The sequence below is a fragment of the Alligator sinensis genome, unplaced genomic scaffold (assembly GCF_000455745.1).
Source record: "Alligator sinensis unplaced genomic scaffold, ASM45574v1 scaffold169_2, whole genome shotgun sequence".
Lineage (NCBI taxonomy): Eukaryota > Metazoa > Chordata > Crocodylia > Alligatoridae > Alligator > Alligator sinensis.
Window position 1 is genome coordinate 1,986,226 of NW_005842077.1, and position 27,176 is coordinate 2,013,401.

The following is a 27,176-nucleotide window of genomic DNA, read 5'->3' on the forward strand; positions in this document are numbered from 1 at the left end:
CAGCTCCTATACAGAAGCCTGGGTTTAGGAAGTGCTGAGCAATCATCCTTGAAAATCAGGCTCTGATACGGTGGCCCAACTATATCATCCCAGCCAAGGCTTTGTCTAGCCAGGTCTTGAAAACCTTCAGAGATGGAGATTCCACAACCTCTCGGGTAACCTGTTCCAGTGCTTTACTACCCTCCTCGTGAAAACATTTTTCCTGATATCTAACCTAAATTTCCCTTACTGCAACTTGGGACCGCTGCTCCTTGTTCTGTCATCCATCACCACTGAGAACAGTCCAGCTCCAGCCTCTTTTGAACCTCCCTTCAGGTTGTTGAAGGCTGCCATTAAATTCCCCCCTCAGTCTTCTCCAGACTAAATAAGCCATTCCCTCAGCCTCTCCTCCTAAGTCATGTGCCCTAGCCCCCTCAGTTTCAATGTCCTCCTCTGGACTCTCTAGTTTGTCTACATCCTTTCTGCAGGGGGGGTGCAAAACTGGACACTACTCCAGATGTGGCCTCACCAGTGCCGAAGAGGGGAATAATCTCTTCCCTCGATTTGCTGGCAGTACTCTTACTAATGCAGCCCAGGATGCTGTTAGCCTGCTTCACAACAGTGGCACATTATTGGCTCATATTCAGTTTCTTGTCCACTATAGCCCCCAGGTCCACTTCTGCAGAGTTGCTGTTTAGCTGGTTGATCCCCATCCTGTACCAGCGCATGGGATTGTTCTGTCCTAAGTGCAGGATTCTGCATTTGTCCTTATTGAACCCTAATGGTCACGTCCAGATGAGCACAGATGTTCAGTATATGGCTTTGCAGACCCATCTGTGCACCTGCAGGCACTCGCATATCTTGAAGCACTTGGGGGTTGAACCTGGGAGATCCCGGGGTCAAAAAATCCTGCATCAAAAAAAAGCGGGGAGGAGCATGTGGTAGTAGCGTGCGCCACAAAAAACCAAAGCCTGGCCAGCTGGAGCCACACTCCCAGCTGCAGGAACACAATGGCTGCAGCTCACTGAGGAGCACTGGACCCCAGGTAAGGCTACTGGGGCCAGCACAGTTGCTGGCCCCAGCCTCCCCTACTCCACACCCAGGGTAACCTGCCACATACCAAAGCATGCGTGGTACAGTCATTACCCAGGGGCAATTACCAGTGGCACAAGGTGTGCCACTACTTTTCCCCAAGGAAACAAACATCTGCGCTCACCTAGATGTGGCCCATAAGATTTCTTTTGGACCAATCCTCCAATTTGTCAAGGTCTTGCTGAACCCTAGCCCTATCCTCCAGCATATCTACTACTCCCCCTACTTGGTGTAATCTGCACACTTGCTAAAGGTGTACTCCATCGCATCTTCCAGGTTGTTGATGTAGATATTGAACAAAACTGGCCCAGGACTGACCCCTGGGGCACTTCACTTGATACTTTTATTAACACTAGGCCTTTTTGCATCTGCAAAACTCAAAACACTTTATAAAAGAGTGGTCAATTTTAGACCCATCTTACATACAGGAAAAACTGAGGCCCACAGGGATTAAATTATTTGCTAATGGATCAAACCACACAGCAGCAGAGCATAAACAGCTTTTACATTTATGCAAAGAAACTTCCTGTAGGATGTATTTTAAATACACATAAAGCTGTTGCTATTGTAAATATTATCAAATAGATTTTCATACAGAAATATCCCTGCCTAGGGAAGGCCAGAGTAATATTAACTGCTTGCAAAACATATGTAAAGATTTTAATGCCACCTTCTGTTACTGTTATACTGCAATATAAATAAATCTGAAATTTGGCATAAACTCATCTTTTTGCAGATGCATCTACATAAATAACTTCAACCACTCCAGAGAAGTCAACTGACGGATTCCCATGGTCTTGTATAGGAACTGGTTCAGGCCCTTGGAGCAATGCAGAACTCCATTTCAGTTTGCATGTGTTCATGAGAACTTTTTGTTTGTTTTGTTTTGGGGGTGTTTTGAGGGGGTTTTTTTTTGCTTTCTGTAGCTTTCCCCTCTCCTTTCCCTAAAAACTTCATACAAAGTTTACAAAAAGGTGTTAGCTCTCAACTGTTTTCTCATAAAAATGACATAGATCTGTGAACCTTTCAGACTTCTGGCATGAAATTTAAAAAAAAAAAAAAAAAATCAACTGCTCAAAAGTCTCAACTGCTTTGACAAATCCCAGCTGAGTTTTGACACTGTATCTAAGCCCAATAAGGAGAGTTTAACTTGGCCTGTTGTCTTGTGGCAAACACATTGCACAGTTCTTGGGAAAATAATACTGTGTCTTCTAGGAACTGATCTAGTTGTTGGGAGACAAGGCTACACCTCTTGCAAATCCAGGTATTGTGCTTGCACACATGTGCACAGCAACTGTTTTATGACCTGGATATGGGCATATTTAGAAGGGAGAATGAATCCCACAAGTGCCTAACATGCTGAAACAATACTGAGGATACAAAGCAGTATGCAATTACCTGTCTTCACACTGCTCACCTCCATTCATGTAAAAGGTAAGAACTACCCATTTTGAATGCTCCTGTTCATTTTTTTATCAACTAGATCTAAAATTAGGAAATGAACCCACCCAAACACATGGCAAATCTCTTAAGTAAAATATGGTTCTCAAACTTGGGGTTTAGTTACTTCAATGGCAATCCATCTTCCTGCATCACTGTCTGCCATAGAGGAATACTACATCCCACTCTGCTTCAGTTTTAACATATATAAAGGTAACTACTATTATATACCTTCTATCACAGCTCACTTCAGACAGTTTCTTCAGATTCACTGAAATGATGAATTTAGGCTTGTTACTGTCTTAGGAAGTTGCCTTTCTAAATAAAAGAAAGTGCCCTCTTTACATCTGATCACTCTGTGCAGACTCCCCACACAGATGTTCCAGATGATCTTTTTGGTCGGATGCAACCAATATTGTGAAAGGGGCCTCACTTTCTGTCTGGTTAGACTAGGGATTGACAACATCTAGGCCGCGGGCTGAATCCAGTTGACAGAGCCATCGGATCTGGACAGTTAGACCAGGGGTTGGCAACCTATGGCCCAAAGGCTCAATTTGGCCCACAAAGCCATTGGATTCAGCTTGCAGATATGGGGCTTTGGTGGCATTCATAGTGGGGGGAGCCCACTCCTCCCTAGTTTTTTTGTGCTTATTTCCTTAAATATAGTATGACTAGGGTATTCTGGTCTAGGTTGAGAGGCCCACAATTTAAAGACAAATCCTAATTCTAGGTGCATGTAGGGCATCAGCAGAGAGAAAACTACTGGCATGGACTGCATCCTATGTGGAAAAAACTGTGCATGTAAGTTTTGATGCTGTTGATCTAAAACAGCCATTAGATGAAGTCAAGGCACAAAGCAACTGGGAATCACACACTCTGAGATAAGCTAACAAGCTCATGCAAAACCTCCTACTACATATAGCCAGACAAGGTTCCTTGGGTGAATTTGATATCAAATAGTTGGAGAATAGTTATTAAGCAAGCTTTTGGGTTCAAAAACCCTTCGTCAGGCTGAGGAAGCTTCAGCAGTTGGTGTGTGCTCTTCCTGGCAGCATTATTATTAGAAACTTCACATAGCTATAGCTAGAGCCCTCCTGTCTTATATTCTTTTCATAAAAAGATGTTTTTCAGAATTGCAGGAATTATGAAGTTTGGGATAGGACTGTCATTCTTCAAGTTCTAAACTAGTTCCTCCTTGATGAATTAAAAAAAAACCCAACTTTATTAAAAATTAATATAGACCACAAATGCAGACCAAGATCCGCAGAAGTTATCACTCCATCAGCATGATCTTGAAGAATAAAGCACTGGGTGTATATTGATATCTGTCACTCACAGACATGACGCCTGTTAAATGTAAGTGAACAGCTCCATTCTTTGGTGTAACCTGGCTCTTGCCTGTTTGCACTCTGAATATTTATTAAGCAATCATCTTTAAGACTTCATTTGGGTATATCTAGTTACGTACTGTAATTGGGACTGTATAAGTAGAACTTAATGAAAAAGCTAAACAAAATGTTAATGTGATTTAAAAATACACACTGAACCTTTTTAAGCTGGCATTTCAATTAAAAATAAATAAAATCCAGTTACGTGGTGATACAGTGCAGAGATCTCATTTTCAACAGTCAAGGTTCATTCTTATTCAAAAAGTGACAGATTTCTCTAGGGTAGACAGAACCAGAAACAACAATCTTCTATCCATTCAAACCAGGCAGATGTAATTAAGGGTGTACAAACAGATCACTTTCCCAAAGTTCAGACGGCTCTGAATATCACATTTTATGGATAAAATGCCTTTTGTGATCATTGTTGTTTTCCCATGGCCTGTCTGATAAGGTCAATAATGTTATAATAAAATCTAAATTGCATCAAGTTATTACTAGGAAAGAATACTAAGAGTATTGGAAAAGGCTTTGCATATTCACCAGCATGCTGGTACACAAACACATGTGGCTTTAACACTTAAACAACATTGCTGCAGCCACATCTCATATACCCTGTCAATTCTTATAGGATAAGGAGCATTGGCTCCAAATAATTTTTGAGTGGGAGATCTCCAAGAACTGCAACAAATAAATACTATAAGAAGCAGCACTGATATTTCAGAGGAGGCAGCAATTTTCCTTTTAAGTAATGGACTGAAGTTCTGGCATGATGGAGGAACACTAGTTAATGGACGTTCTTGCTTTACAGCCACTTTTGCTTGTTATAGACTCCATGGATTTTCCAGTATCCCAGCCAAATTCCAATTCAGATAACAGCTAATTTCACAGCAAAAGCCACAACTGTATTTCTCACAGGCTCTATCCAGTGAAGTAACTTAGGGGTTCTTCAGTTTTGGTATTCTGTCTCAAATAAATGTCACTATCTGAGGCCTCAGAAGAAAGCACATATAAAATTATAAAAGCCCATAAGTGGACCTGCTCCAAACATTTCCAGTGAAATGCTTTCCCAACAGAACATGCCAGGTCTTCAAACCTTCCCACCCCCTGCCCGCCCCAAATATTGTGATTTCCTGTGGAATGGAAATCATGGCTTTCAACTAGCTTTACAAGCAATGCATCTGACTCATGGGCTTTGAATCAGATTCCTAAAGTAGTTTACAGAGGGAAGCGTCCATGAAGAGTCTTTGCCAAACATCCTTTCCTACCAGCTTCACAGTAATCAAAATTTCAATACCACCTTGTTAAACTGGGCTAGAAGGTCTTGCTCCTCTGCTCAGACTGCTCACTACAATGGGGATCAGGAAGGAATTTCACCCATGATTAGACCGGCATGCACTGTTCAGGGTTTACACCTTTCTTTGTAGTGGGAAGTATAAATCCTTTCCTTTGGATCCTTGGCTGCGTCTAGAAGAGTGCAGCCGTGCAGTATCTGGCAGCACAGACATCTGCGGTGCCACATACTGCACATTCAGGTGTTCTCCATGCTGCAAGGTAGCAGCGCAGGGGCTTTTTTTGACCCCAGGAGATAAACACTTATCTAGGATGATTAAATATGGATGACCCTGCCTTGACCAGAGGATTGAACTAAATGACCTTCTCCATTACCTACAATGCACACCATTTGATGCTACTGTCATTACATTTTATCATCTAGTGTCAAGACTTCCTCTAGTATCCCACCCTCTTATTTGGCAGCAGAGGCTTCAGGAATTCTCTGCAGTTATTGTTTTTTCTTCTCTTACGGCTTGGACAAAAGCTTTGTTTTGTGGAGCTGTTATCTGAACTAATTTTTGCCTTCACAAGCAGAAATTCAGGGCTACACCTCCAAATTACTTTTAAACAGAATTTGGCACTGAACTGCCACTTTTGTTACTTGTGTCCAAAATTTAGATCTTCAAAACCTGCACACGCAGCTGCCACCTAACACTAAAAGCACAGAGGCTCTGGGTGCCTGAGTGTGTGACAGTACGTTTCCTCGCTGCTTCACACTCTGGGCACTCTCAGAAGCACGTCCCTCTACACCGCTAAGCAGCTTGGCACTATCTATTGCCTATCCCCTGTTAGGATTCACATGCTAAGCAATACCATTTTGCATGGTGATGTCTTCTGCCTATACTGCCTGCACTGCTCAGTCCTACAGACACTCTCACAGTATGCCTAACAGATCTCATGCCGCAAAATAAAAAGAACGGGGGTGCTACTACCACTCTCTTCCATCAAACAGCTGAATAGTTAGTACATTCGCTAAGGGTGTGGGAAACTGTGGTCCAATTCCTTCCACTGCCCGAGGGGATTTGAACCCACAACTACCCAGAAGAGGGCCCTAGTGACCAAATTATACTAAAACCATCTTAATCCCTCCTGTAGAAACAGTTTCCACTTCCATTCACTGAGTAAGAGTGAGAGTGAGCAAGACTATAATGGCTAGTGTGTAGGGCACCCGGGTTCCAGTCCTTGTCATACTGAACTCTTCACTCTTTTAATAGGTATTTATTTGGTTTCCAAACACACTGCTTTCCCACCTCCTACTAGATTGCTGATCTTATGTTTTCCAATTATACGGTTCTAGGCAATTCAGATCCCAACTGTGCAAAGAGATACCTGGATGTGAAGAAAACAGCATGCAACGTGGAACTTTTAGAACCTGATCAAAATAAAAATCATAGCCCTTCAAATTTGTGCTACTGCCTGGATGGCTCCTAAACCTTGTTGATGATGAAGCTGGCTACTGGCTCTTTTTGGCTGTGTGGGCCTACATGCCATTCTGGGGTATTAAAGAACTGCCAAGGTTAGCACAGAGTGGCTTCTCTAGGAATCCACAGCAAAACCTCTAGCCTTCAGACTGCAATGCAAACAGGTGAGGTATATAGGTAACCAGCTTTGTTGATGAGACCAGCCACACACTGCCACTTTGTATGTCCCACAAATAAAAAATAGCAAATAACTATTTTAAAGGGGGTGGGGGGAGAAAGTCATGCAGGCAATCAGTATGGGCTCAGTAGCATCCAAAGTTTTAAAACAAATTCTGAAGGATAATTATTAAAGAATTTTGAAGAGTAATTAAAGGCACGTTAGATACAATGCAACATGGGTTTGCCAAAAGTAGATCATTCCAGGCTAGCCTAATATTTCTCTTTTAGGGCTAGCCTAATATTTCTCTTTATAGGGCTCTTTGGCACCTGATGTGGATTCAAATCCCATCAAGTAGAGAGAGGAAAGACTAGAACCAAATTCTCCAAGATCTTGGAAGAATGCTCTAACCACTGAGTTACTGGATATATGAAAGGCACCAACTCTTCACCCACCTTTTAAAGAAAAAACTAATGGACTATCACTTGATCAAATAGTAAACTCTGGCATACCCAACTCCAGAAGAGTGTTCAGCAAGTCTTGACTTTAGGGAGGTACCTTCTTGCACCCACGGGAGAAGCAAGAATTCAGATACACCCTGTCCTCAATATTTCCTATTTACTGTAGTTGGCTCCCTACTCAGGATGCTGGCTTTTGTGGAGTCCATTCTTTGGCACTTGACTTGAACAGGGAGCCTAAACACCTAATGTGGTTGTTATGTATTCAGAAGAGTGACTGCCTAATAGCTAGATGCTATAACAGTGGACATGACTGTGGAATCAGAAAAAATATCTGCCTTAAACTTTGATTATTTTAGTTATAAGATGACATAACCGCTCTGTGGAGAATTGCTGGCTCTGTATAGTAGAACAGATAAGAGAAAGTGTTTGTTCTTTGTAACTCCTCTGCAACTGCTTCGCTCACCACGGCCTTGAAGATAGCAAAAAAGTATATACAAATCTGATTTCCAGGTGCAAGAAGGAGGTTTGTGAACTAACCTCGCCTCCCCCATTAGTTCCCATCCTGATTACAGCAAAGAAATAATGAAGTAATATTATAGCCGCTTTTCATGCTAATTTCACTATATGATCACGTGAGTTGTAAACAACTGTTAAAAAGTATATAAGCCTCCTGATTTTGCTCTTGGGGGGGGACCCCTTCCAAGTGCTTGGGAAATCCATGTCACTTTGGAATCCCCCCTACAGCTGTAGTTTCTTTTAAATAAAAGCTTCTGCTGACCTGACCCAAAAGTATGCTGCGTGTGTTTCCACAACATTGCAATGCCTAAGTCTCTTTGTGTACCTAAGCCCCAGTCAATACAGCATCTTTGGGAAGAGAATATTATTTGCAAGTTGTCTTTTCTGAAGTTATCATTTAACCGGATTCCAGCCTGCCCACTGAACTTCTGCTCATACTTAGGAAGCAAATGCTTATGATTATTTTTTGATCATGCTATTGCATAAATATTTCTTCCATAAATTATTCATACAGAAGTGGAAACTCTTTGCTACTGAGTCACAGAGAGTCTGCTCATGACATTCAACTACCAGTGTCTCACAGGGCAAAAACTTATGCCAACAGCTCCCCAGGGCCTGCTTCTCATCTTAGAAGCACAAGATTCAAAAATAGAAATTCTGTCAAATATTCATCTTCAGAGAAGCCAATATAATAATCCTGCCTCATCCTTTGATCATACCTATTGACTTACTTCTTTGTTTAGGTTGCTACTAAATCTACATTCATCCAACTATAGTTTTTCCTTTAGTTAAAATAAGAAATAAAGCAAATGCCAAATTAAATTCAGTTTATTTTTTCCCCCTTCAATTTACTGGAAAATTCTTTTTTCCTTTCTCTGCAGGAAGATGACTTCAGAGAGTCCAAGTCAGAAGCCAAAATAAAATAAAGAGGTTTCTGAACCACAAAAATGCACTTTAAATAGATTCATTCCATGAATTCTTAACTCTCAGTGTTACTTTAAGTTTCCAGAAAATGTGTGAACCTAATGGAATATAGTTTATACTTTGGACATTTGATTTGCTTTCTATATTTTACCTGCTTCTGCCTCAGTGATTTTTCTTCAAATGTAGATTAAGTTGATTTAAATTTAAATCTGTCTCTATAAAACAGATTTACCTCACTGATGATACTAAAACTCTAGTAGTTCTGGGTACCATTTTAGGTATCTGAGTTTCTCAGGTCATTTGTGTTTGTCACCGCTGAGCCTCATTAGATGACAGACATGCACTACCTATTGGGGTTCCAAGCCACGACTTTATACTGAAATACCACTCACTCAGACTTATGAAGGAGGCTCTATATAGACTGGTGGGGAGCTACAAACCTTTTGACAGTGAGACCCTTCATCTAATACCAGGAGTGAAAGTGGTTGGTGAGAGCTACAGCTAAGGAATGTATCATTATTTTCCTTGCCATCTCCAGCAGTGGTAAAAAAGACTGCAACATCTGACAGCTGTCTCTCGCTGTCAAGATTTCCTCCTTTGCCTTGCAAGCCTATGGCTGAAAAAACACCTGTCAGAATTTGCTATACAAAATAGGAGATTCTGAGGCAGCTGCTTTGTTAATAATAGGTAGATGGTTCATCTCAAGAAGGTGCAAAGACATGGTCAATAGAGAGAACAGCATAGGAGGGCTTTGCAAAACTGGGATTATTTGTTCTGTTTGTTAGTTGCCCAGGGGTGGGCAAAATGCGGCCTGTGGGCCGTATGCAGCCTGTCAGGCCATTCTATCCAGTCCATGGGGCCCCTAAAAATTTTTGAAAATTAGTATTTATCTGCCCCTGGTTGCCTGTCATGCAGCCCTTGATGGCTTTCCAAAACTCAGTAAGTGGCCCTCTGCCCGAAATTGCCTCCCCCTGTTATAGTACCACTCATGATGTGCCAAATTAGAGCAGCCATTAAATCTAAGGACAGATAGAAAAATAGATGAAGGTTAGGAAAAAGGAAAGAAGAGGTCCTTAAACATGAACAGGTTTAATAGCAAGATTTCAGGGAGGTCATATTATCTGTTGAAGGCTGCACGGAAGAACGCACAAAGGTTATAAAAATAGGAATTCAGTTTCTACCCTCCAAGCAGATGGGTAGCACCCAGATCCCCTGCATAGCAGCAATGCCTCACACTACTTGACCATGGAAGGAGGCTGTTCCAGAAGAGGTCAAAGCCACTTACATGATGGCTGCATGACCACCTTCTGTGGTCTGGTCTGCTTCTTCTCGTTTTTCCCTGCAGCATGGTTCATATTTCCTCAATAGTTCTCCTGGCTGTCACGAAGTGGCCAAAAAAAATAAAAATTGAAAACTAACAGAAAATTTTAAACATGAAAAATTCTGTTTTGGCAAAGATTCAGGCTTATGAGTGAAGGCATGGCTTACCCTTTCGTTGCACATAATTTGTCCAGTTCGGAGCTGCCTGATGTGGCTTTGTAGAACCACAGAACATGTTTGGACGCATCTGTAAAAAAAAAAAACCAAAACAACAAAAAAAAAACACAACAGAGCATTGCTCCTTTTACCTTGCCTGTAAATCTTGGTACATTACACTGCATAAACTCCCAATGCATGCAGTCAGCTATGCTGTGCTACTGCTATCCACAGAGCAGCAGAAATGAGGCAAGAGCATCGGCAGCAAGATGTGAAAACAAACCTACCATAAGCTGACATGATTTTATTACATGGGCTGCGTTTTAAGAGATGAAAAACTCAGCTCCAATTGATGCCAATGGGATCTGAAGTTGCCCAAGTCTTGTGTAAATTAGACCCCCTTCTGTCTGAGTATCCTCTTTGCTTACAGCAGCAAGTAGAGACTATACTTGCTAAAATGCATTCTGTATCATCAAGCTAAAAGCCGTGTTTCGAGGCACTTCTGATTAACTCTTCAACACTGTCGACCACTGGACAATGTATTTCCTACCCCAGTATTGCCTACCCCCAGAGAAATTGGTATCCTTAAAACCAATGAAAGCTAGATAAAGACAATTTTGAAAGGGTCCAAATGTTTCCAGTCTGAAACAACTACAAGCATGTAGCCCTATACTGCTTGATCCACTCTGGTTTGCTGTGGTTCCAGCAGAGAAGGTCACAGTTCCAGCTCATGTGTCCAAAGTACAAGCGTCTCCACATGCATGTAATCTGGGCTAACTACTTGTATATTTGATCCTGCAGTAACCTTGATAGTATGTCATAGTGATTAGTGTCAAAATACTGTATATCAGGCATTGGCAGCATCTTACCAGCGGTGGGCTGGAAAACCCAAGCTCAGGTCTGAGGTGGGCCAGCACTATGACCCATAGTGGGTCACTTCCTCTCTGATGATGACGACACAAGAAATATTTAATGATTGACCCACAGCAGCCCTTCTTGGGAGGACTGTAAGGGGCAAAACCAATCCTCAGAACCTGCCTTTGCAATCCAAAACCAGATGAACTGCCAGCTTTCCGTTCCTTTGATCAGCATTCAGGATTTATAGTTTCTAGCCACTGTGAGAAAGACTGGTAGCCACTGTGACAAAGACTGGTAGTCTTGGCATCTACTTACCAAGACTTAACACCTTATTGGACACCACCAAAGTTCCACAGCTTTTTACTTAGCCAGATCCAGTGGCTCTACAGACTGAATCTAGCCCACAGGCTGCCCGCCCCTGTTATGTATTGTAATGATGGTTTAGATGTGGTGAATGAAGAGGAGTGATTTTGTTGCTCCAACTGCTCTGGGAAAATAATTTCTTTTGGATTTGGTGGCTCCAACTGCTCTGGGAAAATAATTTCTTTTAAACTTGAGTTATAATTAATGATGTCCATCTCTTAGAAGAAGCCAGGATAGATTTGCACCTTGTAAACTAACTACATCAGAGATTCATCCCTATGCTATGCTATGCATCTCTAATTTAGTAAGTCTACAAGGTGCAAATCTACCTTGCCTTCTGCCTGACTTCAGACTAACATGGCTAATTACCTCTCTCATCTCTTAAAGCACAGTTTAGCTGTAAACTCTTTAAAGCTCAGTGTCATTATCCCCATTCACAGATAAGGGGACTGAGTCACAAAGAGGTGATGAGACTTGCCCAAGGTCATCCAGCAGGCCAGGGGCAGAGCTAAGCATAGAACTCAGGTCTCCTGGGCCCAGTCCAATGGTCTATTCAGTAAGCAATACTGGTTCCCCTATAACAAATAAAAGCACTGCCAAGCACTTGGACAACAGATTAATCAAGTGTTTCAGAATGAGACCAAAACAGAACAGTAAGACTTAGCATTTGGTGAACATTGTAAACAAATACACCACTGCCTGCACTATGCCCTCCTTATGTGCAGAAATTAGAAGCATTTTCCTAGCAGACACTTCCTCACCTTCTCTCTATACATGGATACATAGGAAACTCTGTTGCTCTGATGCATTAGAACAGGATGCAGTAATTGGAGAAGGAAAGTGGAAGGTAAAGAGAAAAGGACAGGGTAGAGGTAGGGAGCCAGTGAAGGCGGTTGAAACTTGGCATCTAAAAAGGGGAAAAAGGGAAATGGCAGGGATCTGCAAGCGGGAATGCAGATTGCGTTAAATGGCTGCTATATGATGGCTTTCTTTTGAAGGGAGATTAATGTAAAAAAACACTAGGTCATTCATGAAAACAAAAGGTCCACTTCTACCTGAGACATGGCTCTCTTTCTGTAGGGACTCAATTCAGCACTAACTGAAATATGAGATACTGAAATATAAACTATGAAATTCAAGGAAATGGAGTGCCCTCTCATTTTTCTGGTCTTTCAGTATTATAGAACATATAAGTAGTGAGGCTAGAAGAGCTAACTCTCAATGCTATTTTATGCAGTTAGTTTGTTGTGAATTATTTCATACTGACTACAAGAGATTATGTCACGTTTTGGGGTCTCTCCAGTGGAAAGTATATTGTTTCCTTTACTTAATCTGTTGCTTGATGGTGTGAGACTGCTTTGATTTGCATGCAAAATGAGGGTAAGATGGTTGATCAGATACCTAAAAGCTATCCAAAAAAATACAGTCCAGCATTTACAGTTCAATCTTTGATCGATCAATCATTGAAGATGATGCCAAAACTTCCATTAACTAAATTAACTAATGAGGTTCACCTCAAAACTTCCAACTTAATTTCTAAATGGCTAATCAGATTCCAAACAATAAAAACTGCAGCACAAGTACAAGCCAGCTAGAAAGGGGAAAAAAAGGCACAACAGTATTTAAAAAGTTGTTAAACATGCAATACCCATTTTTAATGCATGTCGCCCACTGGGAACTATTCAGAGCAAGGCCCTCCAACGTTTTGACCTCTAATATGTCCTATTCACAAGTCAATGGCCATAGCTCAGCTAGTACTCCTAATAACTACAATAACAGAACCAGTTACTTCAACCAATAAGCATTAAGAAAACTTGGCATCAAAAGCCCTTATTGCTTTGTTAATGTGTATATATATATCTGTAGATGCTGCAATAAAGGCAAGGGTACAACATCCCATTCCCTTCAGTTGTTATTCCTCCACATTAAGCACACCAAGTTTCTTAACTCTTTCTTCACACTTCTTTTTTTCTGCATATTGAATATTTCTCTCTCACATCCTTGCATCTGTCCTAAATTCTCTCTCTGGTTTGCCTGTTTTGACAGAGAGTGTCCCACAAATTAACACACTACAATAACTGAAGCCAAATCTGTATTGAGTAGATGGATATAATTACGCCTTTTGCTTTATGCATTTTTCTCCTACTACAATTTATATTATAAATCTTCAGTTATTTGGCTAGGATAAAATGCCGATACATTCTACTGTCAACCCAAATGCATAGATTTAAATGATTAGTTACAAATTAACCTCAAAGTCCATACTTACTTCTCAATGCTGAATATATTTTGAATTTTCTAAGTAACCTCAGGATTCAGACAGTTTGCCTGGAAGAAGAACAAGAAATGGAAGCCTTACAGTAAGAACAATGTTCAAGCCAAAATCTTGGAACATTATACAGCTGATTATCATTTTAAAATATTTTACTGTATTTTAGATAAGACAAAAAAGTACAGAAGGGAAAGTTAGAGTACAGTGTCTACCAGATTTTCCTTTTCCTTAGAAAATTTGTAGGGTGGGTTTCGTATGGGGGCCATTTGCATGAGAATCTTCTACAGATAGTAGTGCCTTCTTCCCCATATCTAGCCCTATAATGAATGTTGAGATTTTCCTCCATGCATCAAAGGCCCAAGGCCAACATCCAACTTAAGAGACTGGAAGGAAGTCAGAACCAGATGCATGGACACTGTCTATCCAGACAATAGTAGACCCTTGGAAGTCCAGCTCCCATCCCACACTTAGCTACCAGGCAACATGGGCCCATAACAGATTTTCTGGCCATGGATGCTTCCCAGCTCATCCCAGGCAGAAATTAACAGAAAATCATACTACCAGTTGGTCCTGTATTTATTATTTTTTTTCTGAGAAATATCCACATGACCAGACAGGGGACAAAGTATACATTCTCCTAGGACATCCAGTGCCATCTCATCCCCCAGTGCAGACGGAGGACCATTCTAAGCGGCCTTGGGGTGGCTGCTTCTGCTGTGTTAATGCAGCACAAGCTGGGCTCCAGCAGTTACACAAGAGACGAGAAATGATCAGACCAAATATGAGCAGAAAGAGGTAGTTAGCCTTGTTAGTTTTAAGTCAGGCAGAAAGCAGCGTAGACTTGTAGTTTACAAACTAACTACATGAGAGATGCATAGCGTAAGCTTTTCTGAACTCAAGCACATTTCATCAGATGCAACATTAGGTGAAGTAACTGGAGAAAGGGAGGTGGAAGGTAATGAGAAAGGAATAGGGTGGGAGGAGGGAAGGTGGTTGAAACTTGGCCCTTAAAAAGGGAAGAGAGCCAGGAAAAAGGATGCATCTGAAGTGAGCTCAGGCTCGTGCAAGCTTATGCTATACATCCCTAATTTAGTTAGTCTATAAGGGTACTTATACATGAGCGAATGCACTGTCAGCATACGCTGTAAGCATGGTAATTACCACACTCCAGCAGACCCGTGTATCAGTGTCCCCACATTTTAAAATGGCAGCAGGGGGCACCTTAATTAAAGCTTTAGTTAAAGCACCCCTGCCACCATTTTTAAGTAGGGGGATGCTAATACAGAAGATGCTCCAGGCACTTTAATTAGAGCAGCTCTCAGATCAGTTCTAATTACAGTGACTCCCTGCCCCACACTCCTAGAGCACATGAATAAACCCTGTAAAATACAAATATACCTAGACCTGTACCAAATATGTCATTCAATATACATTCTAATTAAGAAACTAATCGTATCTACTTTTTGAATACATATATTCATTTTAAATCTGTAGGAGAACAAAATGCACAAACACACATATATGAATCATACAGAGAAAGCTATGGAAGCAATGCTGCCCCATAACAATGGAACTGTACAATTCCTATACTGAGATTATTAAAGCTGTACTATACAAAGACCCATGAATACAGCTAGAGCCCTTTGTTAGGCCATTATCAATAACAGACTGGAACTTTCTGTACTATTTTGAGATGTGACCTTTTTAAATTGCATTGTAGTATAGCGAAAGCTCAAAACCTCCTGAGCTGTAATCTCAGCTCTACCACTGTCTTGCTGTGGGGTACTTGGGAAGTCATTTTAACCTCTCAGTGGCTGTTTCTTCATCTGTAGAACGGAGGTGATACCTACTTCACGGTGGCATGCAAAGATTATGGAGTTAAATATCTGAATCAACACTTTGAAAATGCAGAATGTTAAGACCAGTGTGAAATACTGTTACTGTTTGAGGATTTTGAGCCTCCAGTACTCAGTGATGGCTAGAAGTCCAATAGAGCCACGGGATTCCCTCATCTTTGTCAGGTCAAAACTGATTACTGTTGTACTTAGGACACTGATACTGACCTAGCCAGTCAGTGACTATACCAATAGTTTTTTCAAGGGAGAGAGAGACAAAACACAAGGTTTGGGTTTTTTTGCCAGCTACATATAGGCATCTCCCACTGAAATAAGAAAAGACTAGATTTGTGATAATGATACCATGGGCCTGTATAATAAAGGACCCTTGTGAAACAGCAAAGTTGACTGTGTGTGAAGGTTACTGTGATGAGTGAAGCAAATACTAGATACCCAGTGGACTAATGTCTTCCAAGAGACGAGACATATCATGGCTAGAAGAAAACACAAAGAATGGCAAAAACTTAAACTCTTATCAGTTTTCTGTACAAACTAAAATGCATATAAGGGAACATTTAGTTAACAATAAATAAGGCAATTCTTAAACATTTGACCAATAAAATTACCATTAGTGGGATTACTTATGTTTGTGAGTACTTTGCTGACTTGGGACCTAACGTGGAAAGAATCTGAAATACATCTCTAAATGACAGAAACCTGTTTGAACAGACTAATATACTATGGGGATATTTCACAACCCTGATCAATGAAAATCTAGCAATTTGTTCATCTGAGAAAATGCAAGTGCTCTCATTTCTCTTTAGTTTCATTGCAGAAGCAAAGCCTAGGTAATTCAGAAACTCCAACACTGTTTCTGAAGGCTTATTATCTAATAATTTCCTTTCCCAAAAAACTTCAAAAAAATCAACATTATAACTTGTAAACTGTCTTGCTGAAAGGACCCGTGTCTCAATTTAGTGTTAATTAAACCCATTTAACACAAGCATATTGTGTTGGGATGTTTCCAGTCCCCATATCTAAGATTCCTAAACCAAAAATCCTAACTTTGGACTAAATTGTGTTCTACAGTGAGAAAGATATATCCTGAAAGTTATGGCTCCACACCTGTAATTAACATGAGAAAGCTCCAAATTAATACTATTCTCCTGTCATGGTGATCGCCAAATGTTATGCTGCTATTAACGAAAGGCTGTGGGTGTTATTTAAAAGTAATGTCACTTACACATGTATAGACAGGCATACTAAAACATGCCATGGCTTAAGTTTAGTAGGAGGAATAAATTACAGCAATTACTGCAGTCTACATTCAAATTTAAAATTAAAGTACATCTTACAACAGATGGTCTCTATTGACCTTAATAAGTTGAACCTAAAGCCAGTATTTGCTCATTTTCAGGGGTAAATTAAGACAGAACCCATTCATTTGGGCAAGAAAGGCCAAGAATGGACCCATGAAGTTTAGAGCCATAGATTTCTGGGGACATTACCCAGAGATTGATGGAGCTAATGTTACCTGGCAAAACAGGACTTTCCACAGCTAAAGGGGAAGGCTCTAGCATGCATGCTTGTACTGGGCAGAGCCTCAGTTAGCAGACTTGGGCCCCATAAAAATGTTCAGTTCTAGCCCCCACTAGAACTCCCACCACTAGAAATGATTCCAGGAGAGAGAGCATAGTACAGACATTCAGGCAGCAACCACCTCTCTCCTCCACTCCTTGACCCTTCCTGAAACTCAGGTGATCCCTAGTCTGAAGAAAGCATGGGCTGCTCCAGTCCTCTCACTGGCAAGGAGATCGGAGCAGCTAAGCGCATCCCCCTGCTTGCCTCTCACTCCAGACCTCCTGGTAGAAACTGAACACAGCCTTCTTCCTAGGTCCAATTTAAGTTTCAATCCATCACTGCTTGTACCCATTAATCAATGGGGCATTCTGGAACTGCTTCCCTTCCTCCTGGCAATTCCTTGATGAAACGGTTCATCTTCCTCTGGCTTGGTGAGAGCTGGCAACTGCCATGTAGGCTATTTTACCAGACCTCTAGAAGGTATCATCAGAGTGGCAGATACACACTGAACAGTGTCTGACTGCGCAGAACAGCTGTCATCTCAAATGCTGGTTAGCTGCAGCTGCTAGGCTGAACACTGCTCTACAGCACCATCTAGGAGCTAACTGTAAATACTGAAGCCCAGCCCAGAATACTGCTATGATGTCCCCTTGTATTCATCTTCTGTCTGGACAAAACTTTTCAAGCAGCTTTTTCCCTCTTCCCTAAAAAGGTAAGTTTCTCTATGCTTCTAAATCCCACTCTGCCTGTAACAGGAATCTAGAAACACTGCCAAACTGGCTGGGGAATAGTCTTCAGAGCAACAAGAGGCGTTAGATTTACCTTTGGCACATGCAGGACTTTATCAGAGTTTATCCACGGCAGACAGACAGACAATGAAGCTGAGTTATCACAAACACTGTGGAAAACATAGAAAGTATTGAAGGCTTTTAGACTGGAATTGAAAAAAGATCATTTTACTTATGTAAAGCATTTATAAAAAAGTTGGATTTTACCTTCTGATTGCTTAGTTATATTTATGGTAAGTTACACAGTTATTTATAATAAAATTTCTTTCCTATTTAGGATCTTACACCATGCCATCAACACAAGCACATACTGCCTCATTCTGTGTCCTCTCTCCGACAGCACACAATACAAACTGAAAAGGAAGAAACCTTTGGGAAGTGAGTACTGAAAAAGTCCGGCCCTTCCTTTACCGTCACATAGACACTTCCTTCTAAACTACTTGGGCATTAAGGGGTAAATATTAAAAATAATACATGGGAGATGCCCATACTAGATTCATTAATTTATGCACGTCTCCAGAGCAGGTTTTCAAAATAAAAGCGCAGGCTGTGGCCCAAGCAAAACTATTGCCATTATTTTAGCTTCCCTGGGAAATCCCTTTTAATTTTGTATGAAATCTCCTACTCAAAAAGGAACACTGTAGTAAGACTACAGACTCTGAGAGACCCTATTCAGAAAAGCATCTGCTCAGATGCATAAAATTAGGTATGTGTCTAACATGCTTTTCTGGAATTCAGGATGTAGATAGCTACTGCGTAGGCTCTCCAAAATAGCTGTTTCAATGCAGCACAATATTGCTATATTATAGCTGAGCCTCTTCTGCACAGAGGTAACCCATCATGGCAAAGTGCAATTTTTGTTACATATAATACTGGTAAAGGCACACAAGGGACCAGTTGTGGGTTGGGGAGTGTACGACAGTTTGAAGTCAGTCTCTCATACCAGCCCTGCCCTATTCACATGCATTAGGTCTCTAGAGACAGAATTAATGCCCTTTGCTCAACATGTAGCATACATAGAAGGGTTGAGAAATTTTAGTATAGATATAAAATATTTATAATCTCCTATCTGCTGGTGCCAACTGGCAAAGATTATCAGGAATCTCAGGGCAAAGGTAGAAACAACTGGATGTTGGAGTGTTGGAATAAAGATACATATTTTTCACATGTAAGAATAATGATCTGGGCTGATTAACAGCTAAAAGAAAAACATGAGTGTCAAATTTTCAAAGGCACTTAAATGACTTTTGAAAATAGGATGTTGGGCTAGCTGGAAGTATTCTTCGTTTCTAAGATGACACCTAGCCATTTCCAGTGGCTTTCAAGTTAGATTCCAGTTCAGTATCTGATATTTTACATCTTAACAGAGGTGTAGAATGGGAGACAAACAGCTACGTACTGTAAACTTCTCTAGATAAGAATAACCCTAACTCCAATAGATGAGGTCTGTTTATCCTGGTAACATCATCCTAAATAGGAAAGCATAGGGGAGTCTAAAACATACTGCCTTGAACACCACTTTCTTTCTGTAGACAGCAGAATAAGTTGCTGCAGAATTGGTTTCTTTTTTAGCTTCCTGCACATGAAAGTTCAGACTTAGAAATTATTGACCTTAGATCTATGAGGCCATCTTGCCATACTATCCCATTGGAGGGAGAAGGGAAATATCATCACAAAGCTGTACTGCAAAAATGGAAGTGCTTCCAATGCTTATTCTATAGTAGTTGACATGGAAAACTAATCTGATTTTCATCACAAGTGAACCACAATCAGTTACTCAAACTTAAGATCTGTGAGGAACTCGGCCTCTTTTTTCTCCCATGAAGCGGTTTTATTTTGAATCAACATCTAGTTACAAAAGGACAAAAGAAATATGTTGAACCCTTCCCTCTTGCTAAGCAAGCCTATCAATGACTAAATATACTTGGAGACTGGAATAATCTTTCATCATTTCACCCTTTGATGTGGCCTATCCAGTGTAGAACAGAAGCACTTTTAGAAACACCAGGGATTACCTCAATTTCAAAGGGCTGCCAATCAAATATCTATCAGCAGTGCTATATTCATGAACAACACGTGCCCCTGGAGGCTGGGGGGCATGGCGACTGCCCGCAGGTGGCAGTGTCAGTGGCAAGCTCCCGCAGGCGGCCATGGCGGTGTTGGCGGCAAGGAGGGGATGGCAAGTGGTGACCACCTGCATGCGCCGCCAGCAGTGTGGGCAGCGCTTCTTTCAAGGAGGTGCACTGCCAATCTCAGGAGTTGCATGTGCACCCCCTACGTGTCACCAATAACTATACTCCCATTTTTTAAAAAAACAAACCAAAACAAAAAAGGTAGAGATTTTTATTTTCTACTCTACAACATTTCCCTTTTGCTTCCTAGCATGCAAATGTCAAGTCTCTTTTGGTCTCTTCGTCTCCATGTATTCTTAATCAAGATCATGTCATGGTGGTAATAAAAAAATATGACAGTGTTTGTTTCCACTCTAAAATGGCATTTCCGGTTGCTTATAACTTTAACTTTTGTTCTAAAACTATAAGCAATTTTTTTCAACAGAAAACAATTCCAAGTTTTAGGAAATAGGAACGTGATTATAAATAAAAACCTGCAATATTTTTGGAATATCTGTTGAACAACAGGTTAAGAGAGACCTGCGAGCGCTTCTGTGAAAATTGGGTGCGAATGCCCAGACCTATAGAACTTGGGTCTACATTCATTTATTTATTAATAAATAATAAAAGTTGTATCAGCATGTACCTCAGCATTAGCAGAGTCGACCTGCTGTCCTACGATATGCATTTCCTATGACATACACACAGGGGAGGAAGCAGGACTATTACCTGGACAAGGTGTCTGTATTTTATAATAAGGGCACCTTACTGCCGATTAGCTTCTTGACGTATTATGTTTAATGATACTTTAAAAAAAGAAAAAACAACTTAGGAATTACTCATTATATCTTGTTTCAGGTTAACAGCTAGGTGCTCCAATTGCAATAAAGGCACCATTACACTAAAGTGTACATGAAAAGAGCACACAGTTTGTATGCATATATAAAATGGCAAATGTGGAAGAAGAAAAGATAAATATAGTCTGCTGAAACACTATTTAAGAAATGGAATGAGACAACACTGCATCAGGTAACAAATACCCAACTTCCATTTTGCCTATTCCTGACTGGAGAGTTTGCTTTGCAATTTTTTCTATACGTCTAATTTATTTATTATCCAGTTGTATGATCATGTGCATGTAGTCCATACCTCCAAGGAAGAACTAACATAGAAGCTTTAAGTAGTTTCTTATGCCAAAAAGTGGGAAAGTACACAGAGGCGATACGCAGCTTCTCAGTATTTTCCTGTTATCTAAGAAAGAAAAACCAGAATGCTTGGAGCAAGGGGAAAATTGTGAAGAAAGCAATTGTGTTTACTTCAATACGGAGCAAGCTGATTTCCAAAAGATCTGCCATGTTACTTGTAGTAATCCAACTTCAGGAAGGAAACTGCATAAGATAAAAATACTTTTCCATACACTACCTTGAGCAAAGAAAAAAAAGAGAAAAAAAACCTACTGTATATATACACAGCTACAGGAATAAGGAAATAATATAGAGGGGGGAAAAAGTTAAAGGTTGACTAAGCTTATAACAGGAAGTCATGAATTTACAAAAGGCAAGTGCAGATTAGATACAAGGGGGAAAAGCTTCCTACCAGCAATTGCTCCTTAGAGCAATTTTGACAATAGAACAGTCAGTCACGAGTAGGTCACTGAGCCCTATCATTAAAAACGGAGAGATTAGATATGAAGGGAATAACCCACAGCAAGTGACTGAACTTGCTCAAGGCATTTCTGCTCTACTGTCTAAGCATCATGGTGGTGAATAAGCAGGCAGATGAGAGTCAAGACTCCTAAATTCTAATCCAGCCACTCTCATGACTTGCAAACTCTGAGTAAATCACTTACCTCATTGTATACATTTCCCCATCTGTGAAAGGACTCAATGTGTACTTCAAAGAGGGTTGGAAAAAGGATTAACATATTTGCAGCACTTCTACTTAACATGCAACAAGCCTTATTTGCTCTTACTCATTCTTAAAGCAACACAGATCACATTTCTACACTGGGACTGGTATCATGACTTGAGATGTTAAAATGAGTCTTTACCCAAAAAACTATGGAACACAGATTCATGGATTGTAGAGTTGGAAGGGACCCTGAAGGATCATCGTGTCTGACCCCCTGCCCCAGGCAGGAAAGAGCGCTGAGGTCATACAACCCCAGCGAGGTATCTATCTAGCCCCCTCTTGAAGACCTGCAAGTTAGGTCAGAGTACCACCTCCCTTGGCAGCCCGTTCCAGATTCTGGCCACCCTTACTGTGAAAATTTCTTCCTAATGTCCAACCTGAATCTACTCTCCACTAGTTTGTACCCATTATTCCTAGTTACTCCTAGGGGTGCCCTGGTAAATAGTGCATCTCCAATTCTCTGTTGTCCTCCCTTGATAAACTTATAGGCGGCTACAAGGTCACCACTCAGCCGTCTCTTGTGAAGACTGAAGAGATCCAGATCCTTCAACTTCCCCTCGTAGGGTCTTGCACGGAGGCCACTAATCATATGAGTGGCCCTCCTCTGAATCCTTTCCAGATTCTCGGCATCCCTCTTGAAGTGCAGCGCCCAAAACTGGACACAGTACTCCAACTGCGGCCTGACCAATGCCGCATAGCATGATCCTTTTCAACAGATCTGCTTCCTAGCTTTACTCAGGCAGCCCTACGTTGGTGACAAAATATTCTGTTTATTTTATCCCAGTTAATCCTTACAAATCTAGAAGCAATGGCCAACAGATTCCCAAGATAGAATGGCATCCCTGTTGGAGTAATTACAATTTAAAAGCAGTTCAATCAGCTATAGGTTGACAACCTCTCAGAAAACAGTGAATTGCAACAGCTGTAAGATGCAAACAGGGTAAACATATGTAATAAAGAGATCTTATCTGGCCTGCAGTATCCCTTTGATAGGGATACTGTAGAAAAGGAAAAGATGGTTTGACTTTCAGATCCCAAATCTCAGCCCTGGCAGTTACAAAAGATATGTTTTTACTTCTAAATTGAGCACACATTTGATCCAGAAAATCACTGACACACAAAAGAAAGTATCCCACTCCATGCCATTTGTGCCAGACTCTCCTCTCCTCTCAGAGCAGAAATGAATATGGCACATAAAGATGACAGATAGGAAGGCAAAGTTCTGGAATAAGAGAAAAAGAAAAAACATAGCAAAATGAAGAGTTGACTTTGTTTACTCTATTTTTAGACTTTTTTCATGTTATTAGCTATTAGTAGAAGAATGGGACTTAAAAATAGAGCATGACAAAATATGAAGACCACCAAGAGTTAACCCTCTGCAAGCTGGAGTGCATGAAAATGTAGTGGCTCTGGCCCTTGTCCTGAAGAACAGAAATAAATCATTTCTTGGCAGAGCAGCATTAACTGAAATGGCACTGGAAGTTGCAGATCCCTTTAGTGGGACTGACTGTTCAAGTAGAATACTTTCATTTTTCTAGGAGATACTGAAAGGAAACTGGCAGCCTCTGGGCACCAGAACAGACTAGCTTTCTTTAAAACAATTTCATCACAATGAATAAATGGCTTTGCTAATTATTGAAAACTTACTAATTACTACTGTTCTCATTTACTATAGCCCAGGTTTTCACCTGAAATATTAATCTACCCACTAGCAGTGTTCATCATCCACCCTGAAATGACTGTAGTACTGCATCTATACACCAGTTACACTAGTGTGACAAACCCAAAGGCCTGCAGTTCACATTCAAACTTCTTCAAATCTGAGGTGGTTTAAGCAGCAGCCTTTTGTTTGAAGAATTTTCTCACTAGTATACCAAGAGTTAAGTTGCAAACCAGGGGGTTATAACATGCATCATAGAACAGAGACGGGGTTGATGGAATCATTATTCTGCCTTCTTCCTCAACTCCTTCCACCACTGCTTACTATGAGGAAACTGTAAATTTTGTCTCAAATTTAAGCTTCATTTTACACTGGTGCCGCCCACCCACTTCAGGGGTTGAAGCAACACGGCTGAAAGTACACTCTTACCAAACCAGGGTGGTCCAGCCATTTGCTGCAAAAAAGACCTGAATAATTATTTCCATGGAGCTTAACCTGTGAGAAAATAGTCTTTTGCACGTTTGCAATATAGGACCCTTGCTTATTAGTTTGTGGTTATGCTAAAAAGACTATTTTAAATATTAAGTAAATTAGAACATAAAGCAGAGACCATCATTTTTATGGAAGAAAACTGAAAACACTGATGTTAAGAACAAAGAGTTCATTGACTAACTTATGCTACTTTGACGCATCAAATTATAAAAAAACGAATATTTTCAAAACTTAAGGCAACTTTTTTTCTAATATGTATGAAGATACCATTTAGCGAGAAAAAAAAAAACCTAAATCTCAAGAACTTAAAAAAACAGATGAACACAATATAAAAAAAATGACCATAACAATAGGAGGAAGAAAAAAAATCTCACTTTGGAGCCTTTCCCCCAAAGTGTTATATAACCAAATACGAGCCAAATTTTCAAGAGTCAGCTTGGCAAAACTCAACTTTCGTAAAGAACAATGTATGCTAATTTAAATTAAATTTAAAGAAATCAAAGTGTATATTAATCATTCCCATACTGTGTGTCAGGAAAGCTATGATTACAATTATAGTAGTTTCTAACATAATATTAAATAAATGCAATTTACCTAAGAATGAAAAAAAGCTTCAGAGGAACTCCAGTTCATATTTTATTGTTTTTCTATAGTCTCCAAACTTGGTATTTTTCCTTTGCTTTCAGTATTAAAGTTTTTGCCAAGGAACATTTATTTTCCAAGGCACATTATAAAAGAATGGGTGCAATCTATTATCACAGTATACCATACCAAAATTGGTAATGGGGGAGGTGGGGAGGTACAATGGGGACCAGGTACCCAAGTGTTGAAGAAATATTAAATAAGTAAAAGGGTCACGGGGCATTTTGCTTAGAAATAAAAGCTTTTCTCATCAAGCCTTTATGTACTATACATACACACATGTATGTAAGTTACACATGTATATTACATATCTATACACACATATATGTACAATTATGTATACATGTGTCGTGTATATACGCACATACATTATATATAATACTTGACGTATGCTATAATAAAGCATTTCTATCACTAATCAACTCTGGCTGATTCCACTTGACACCATCATTAGAATTTTGTCTTTGTTTTTAAAATTTCGATTTGGAAACCAGTTAAAGCAAAGCTCCTCCTTGTACTGAATGAATACACTTCCCATACCATGTTGATTCAAAGCCACAGTCTATTCATAAATGTATAGAATTTATGGAAAGTAAGGTTCTGGTCAGGTGCTTTTGTAGCATGAACCACCCCTGCTGTCATTCAAGGTAAGGCGACTGGCAGGGGTCCACACTAACAGCTACTGCTTTGCCACAGGTGAAAGCAGTAGGTGCCAGTGGACTCCTAAGTGGCCTCTAAATGTACAAATATATAGGTCTACACAGTTACAGACATTATAAACAATTACTTTTGTCATACAGCAACATTTGACATGTTTAGTGCTATACCATTAACTTAAAAAAAACAAACAACTAAGGCTTTTGCTAAATTGCATATAAAAGCACACTGTTCAGTTCACACTACACAATTTAGCAGCAGTATAAAATAGGTGTCTCTTGCTCCAAGTGCAAATACAGAGATGAATACAAGAGCATGTTATGTAGTGTATGAGCATACACCAGAAACATGGATGAGGTTTTTGTTGATAAATAGAATTGGGCAAGTGCTGAACTGCATCTGAAATACAGACAAGTTTAAATTAACTTTGTGGTGCTGTTTGTCTGTTTTATACAATCTCCATTAAAATTTGCAAAAACTAACATTCTTCACTATGCTGTACACAAGGGAGATTTAGAAAGGTACATCTGTCTAAGTAATAGCCTCTTTTGTCTTCATATACATTAGTTATGCTTTCCACACACAGAATCCTACTGTGCATTGTTTCTGCCTGAATCAGACAGTTTATTTACATCTACAGAGCTGGCTATACTAAATACTCATACTGGCTGAGTATGCCAAGTACCTGAAATTAAAAAAAAAAAAATGAAGCCACATTTGAGGAAGCTGTATTTAATGTTAAAGTACTCTGTGCAAATACAAACAATGACACAGTAAAACACAGGATCTTACAGTTTGTCTTTGAATGCTTTCAGCAGTACATCTGCTGCCAGCCCTGGAGACAGGACACCACTCAGAACCTTTTCTTCTAAAACTGGAATCTTATCTTTGACTGCCAAGTGACTCCGGAAATGGTCCAACATGTTCTCTTGGATTAGATTCCACATCCACACTTTCTGCTGTTTCCTTCGTTTGGTGAGCAACTCACCGCTCATAAGCACGAGGTCACGAAATTCTGTCATCTTATCCCACATGTCTGAGATGCCTTCTCCAGTTTTGGCAGAGATGCGCATTACCTGTTGGATTAATGGGGTCATTTGAAAAGGAATGAAGTAATTACTTGGTGTGAGGGTTCAAGTGTAAAACTTAAGTACTTCATTAGCAAGATGCCATGAAATCACAGGTGCCAAACTCAGTAAGACCAACTCATCCATTTATCTATGCCAGTGGCTGCATGCCAAGTTTCATGCAGCTTACTCTGTATGCCTTTCAGACACTACCTAAAAAAAGAGATTCTGCCAACTCCAAATGCATATTCAATTTTTCTACTGCAAAAAAGAGTGAGGTTTCCAAGTGTTCTTGAACAAACGTATCCTCTCACGACTATTGTATGATGGTCATCAATGTTCCACCCTAGCAATGACAACATTTCAGTGATACAGCATGCACTTTTGCATAACTATTGAGAATTCCTTTGGACCAAAGTATTAGGTAAGTACACAGTATTACTTTAGTAAAGCATTACTTTACTTAAATGGTAAATTAATTGGCTATTCTGGTAACTGCACATTTATTGCTAGCACAATGTTAATATTAAACCCTCTATTATTTAAATATGCCAACAAGAATGTATTTTAACTTCACTTTGCATTGTATGCTTTTATTTTTACATTAAAATTTCACTTCCAAATACCCCCTTTTTAAAGGGTTTAAAAAGAGCAGTTACAAACAAAAGGCCTGGTTTATTTATCACAAATAATTATAGTTCCTGGATCTAAAACTTTGCCAAGTTGTCAGATGCTGGCACTGCCAAGTAGGGG

General features: G+C 40.1%; 1 protein-coding gene across 3 annotated transcripts in view; it reads right to left on the reverse strand.

Moving 5' to 3' along the window:
- The window catches only part of MMAA (methylmalonic aciduria (cobalamin deficiency) cblA type), a 39,740-nt gene that overhangs the window by 4,705 nt on the left and 7,859 nt on the right, over positions 1-27,176 (reverse strand). For all 3 annotated transcript variants that reach the window (XM_006023719.3, XM_014520017.2, XM_025204323.1), the window contains exons 7-11: positions 26,149-26,432; positions 17,918-17,993; positions 13,677-13,735; positions 10,199-10,277; positions 9,996-10,087 (exon numbers count right to left, since the gene is read on the reverse strand). In XM_006023719.3, the coding sequence (XP_006023781.3) occupies positions 13,706-13,735; positions 17,918-17,993; positions 26,149-26,432 (390 nt within the window). In that variant the 3' untranslated portion in view covers positions 9,996-10,087; positions 10,199-10,277; positions 13,677-13,705. The remainder of the gene's footprint in view (positions 1-9,995; positions 10,088-10,198; positions 10,278-13,676; positions 13,736-17,917; positions 17,994-26,148; positions 26,433-27,176) is intronic.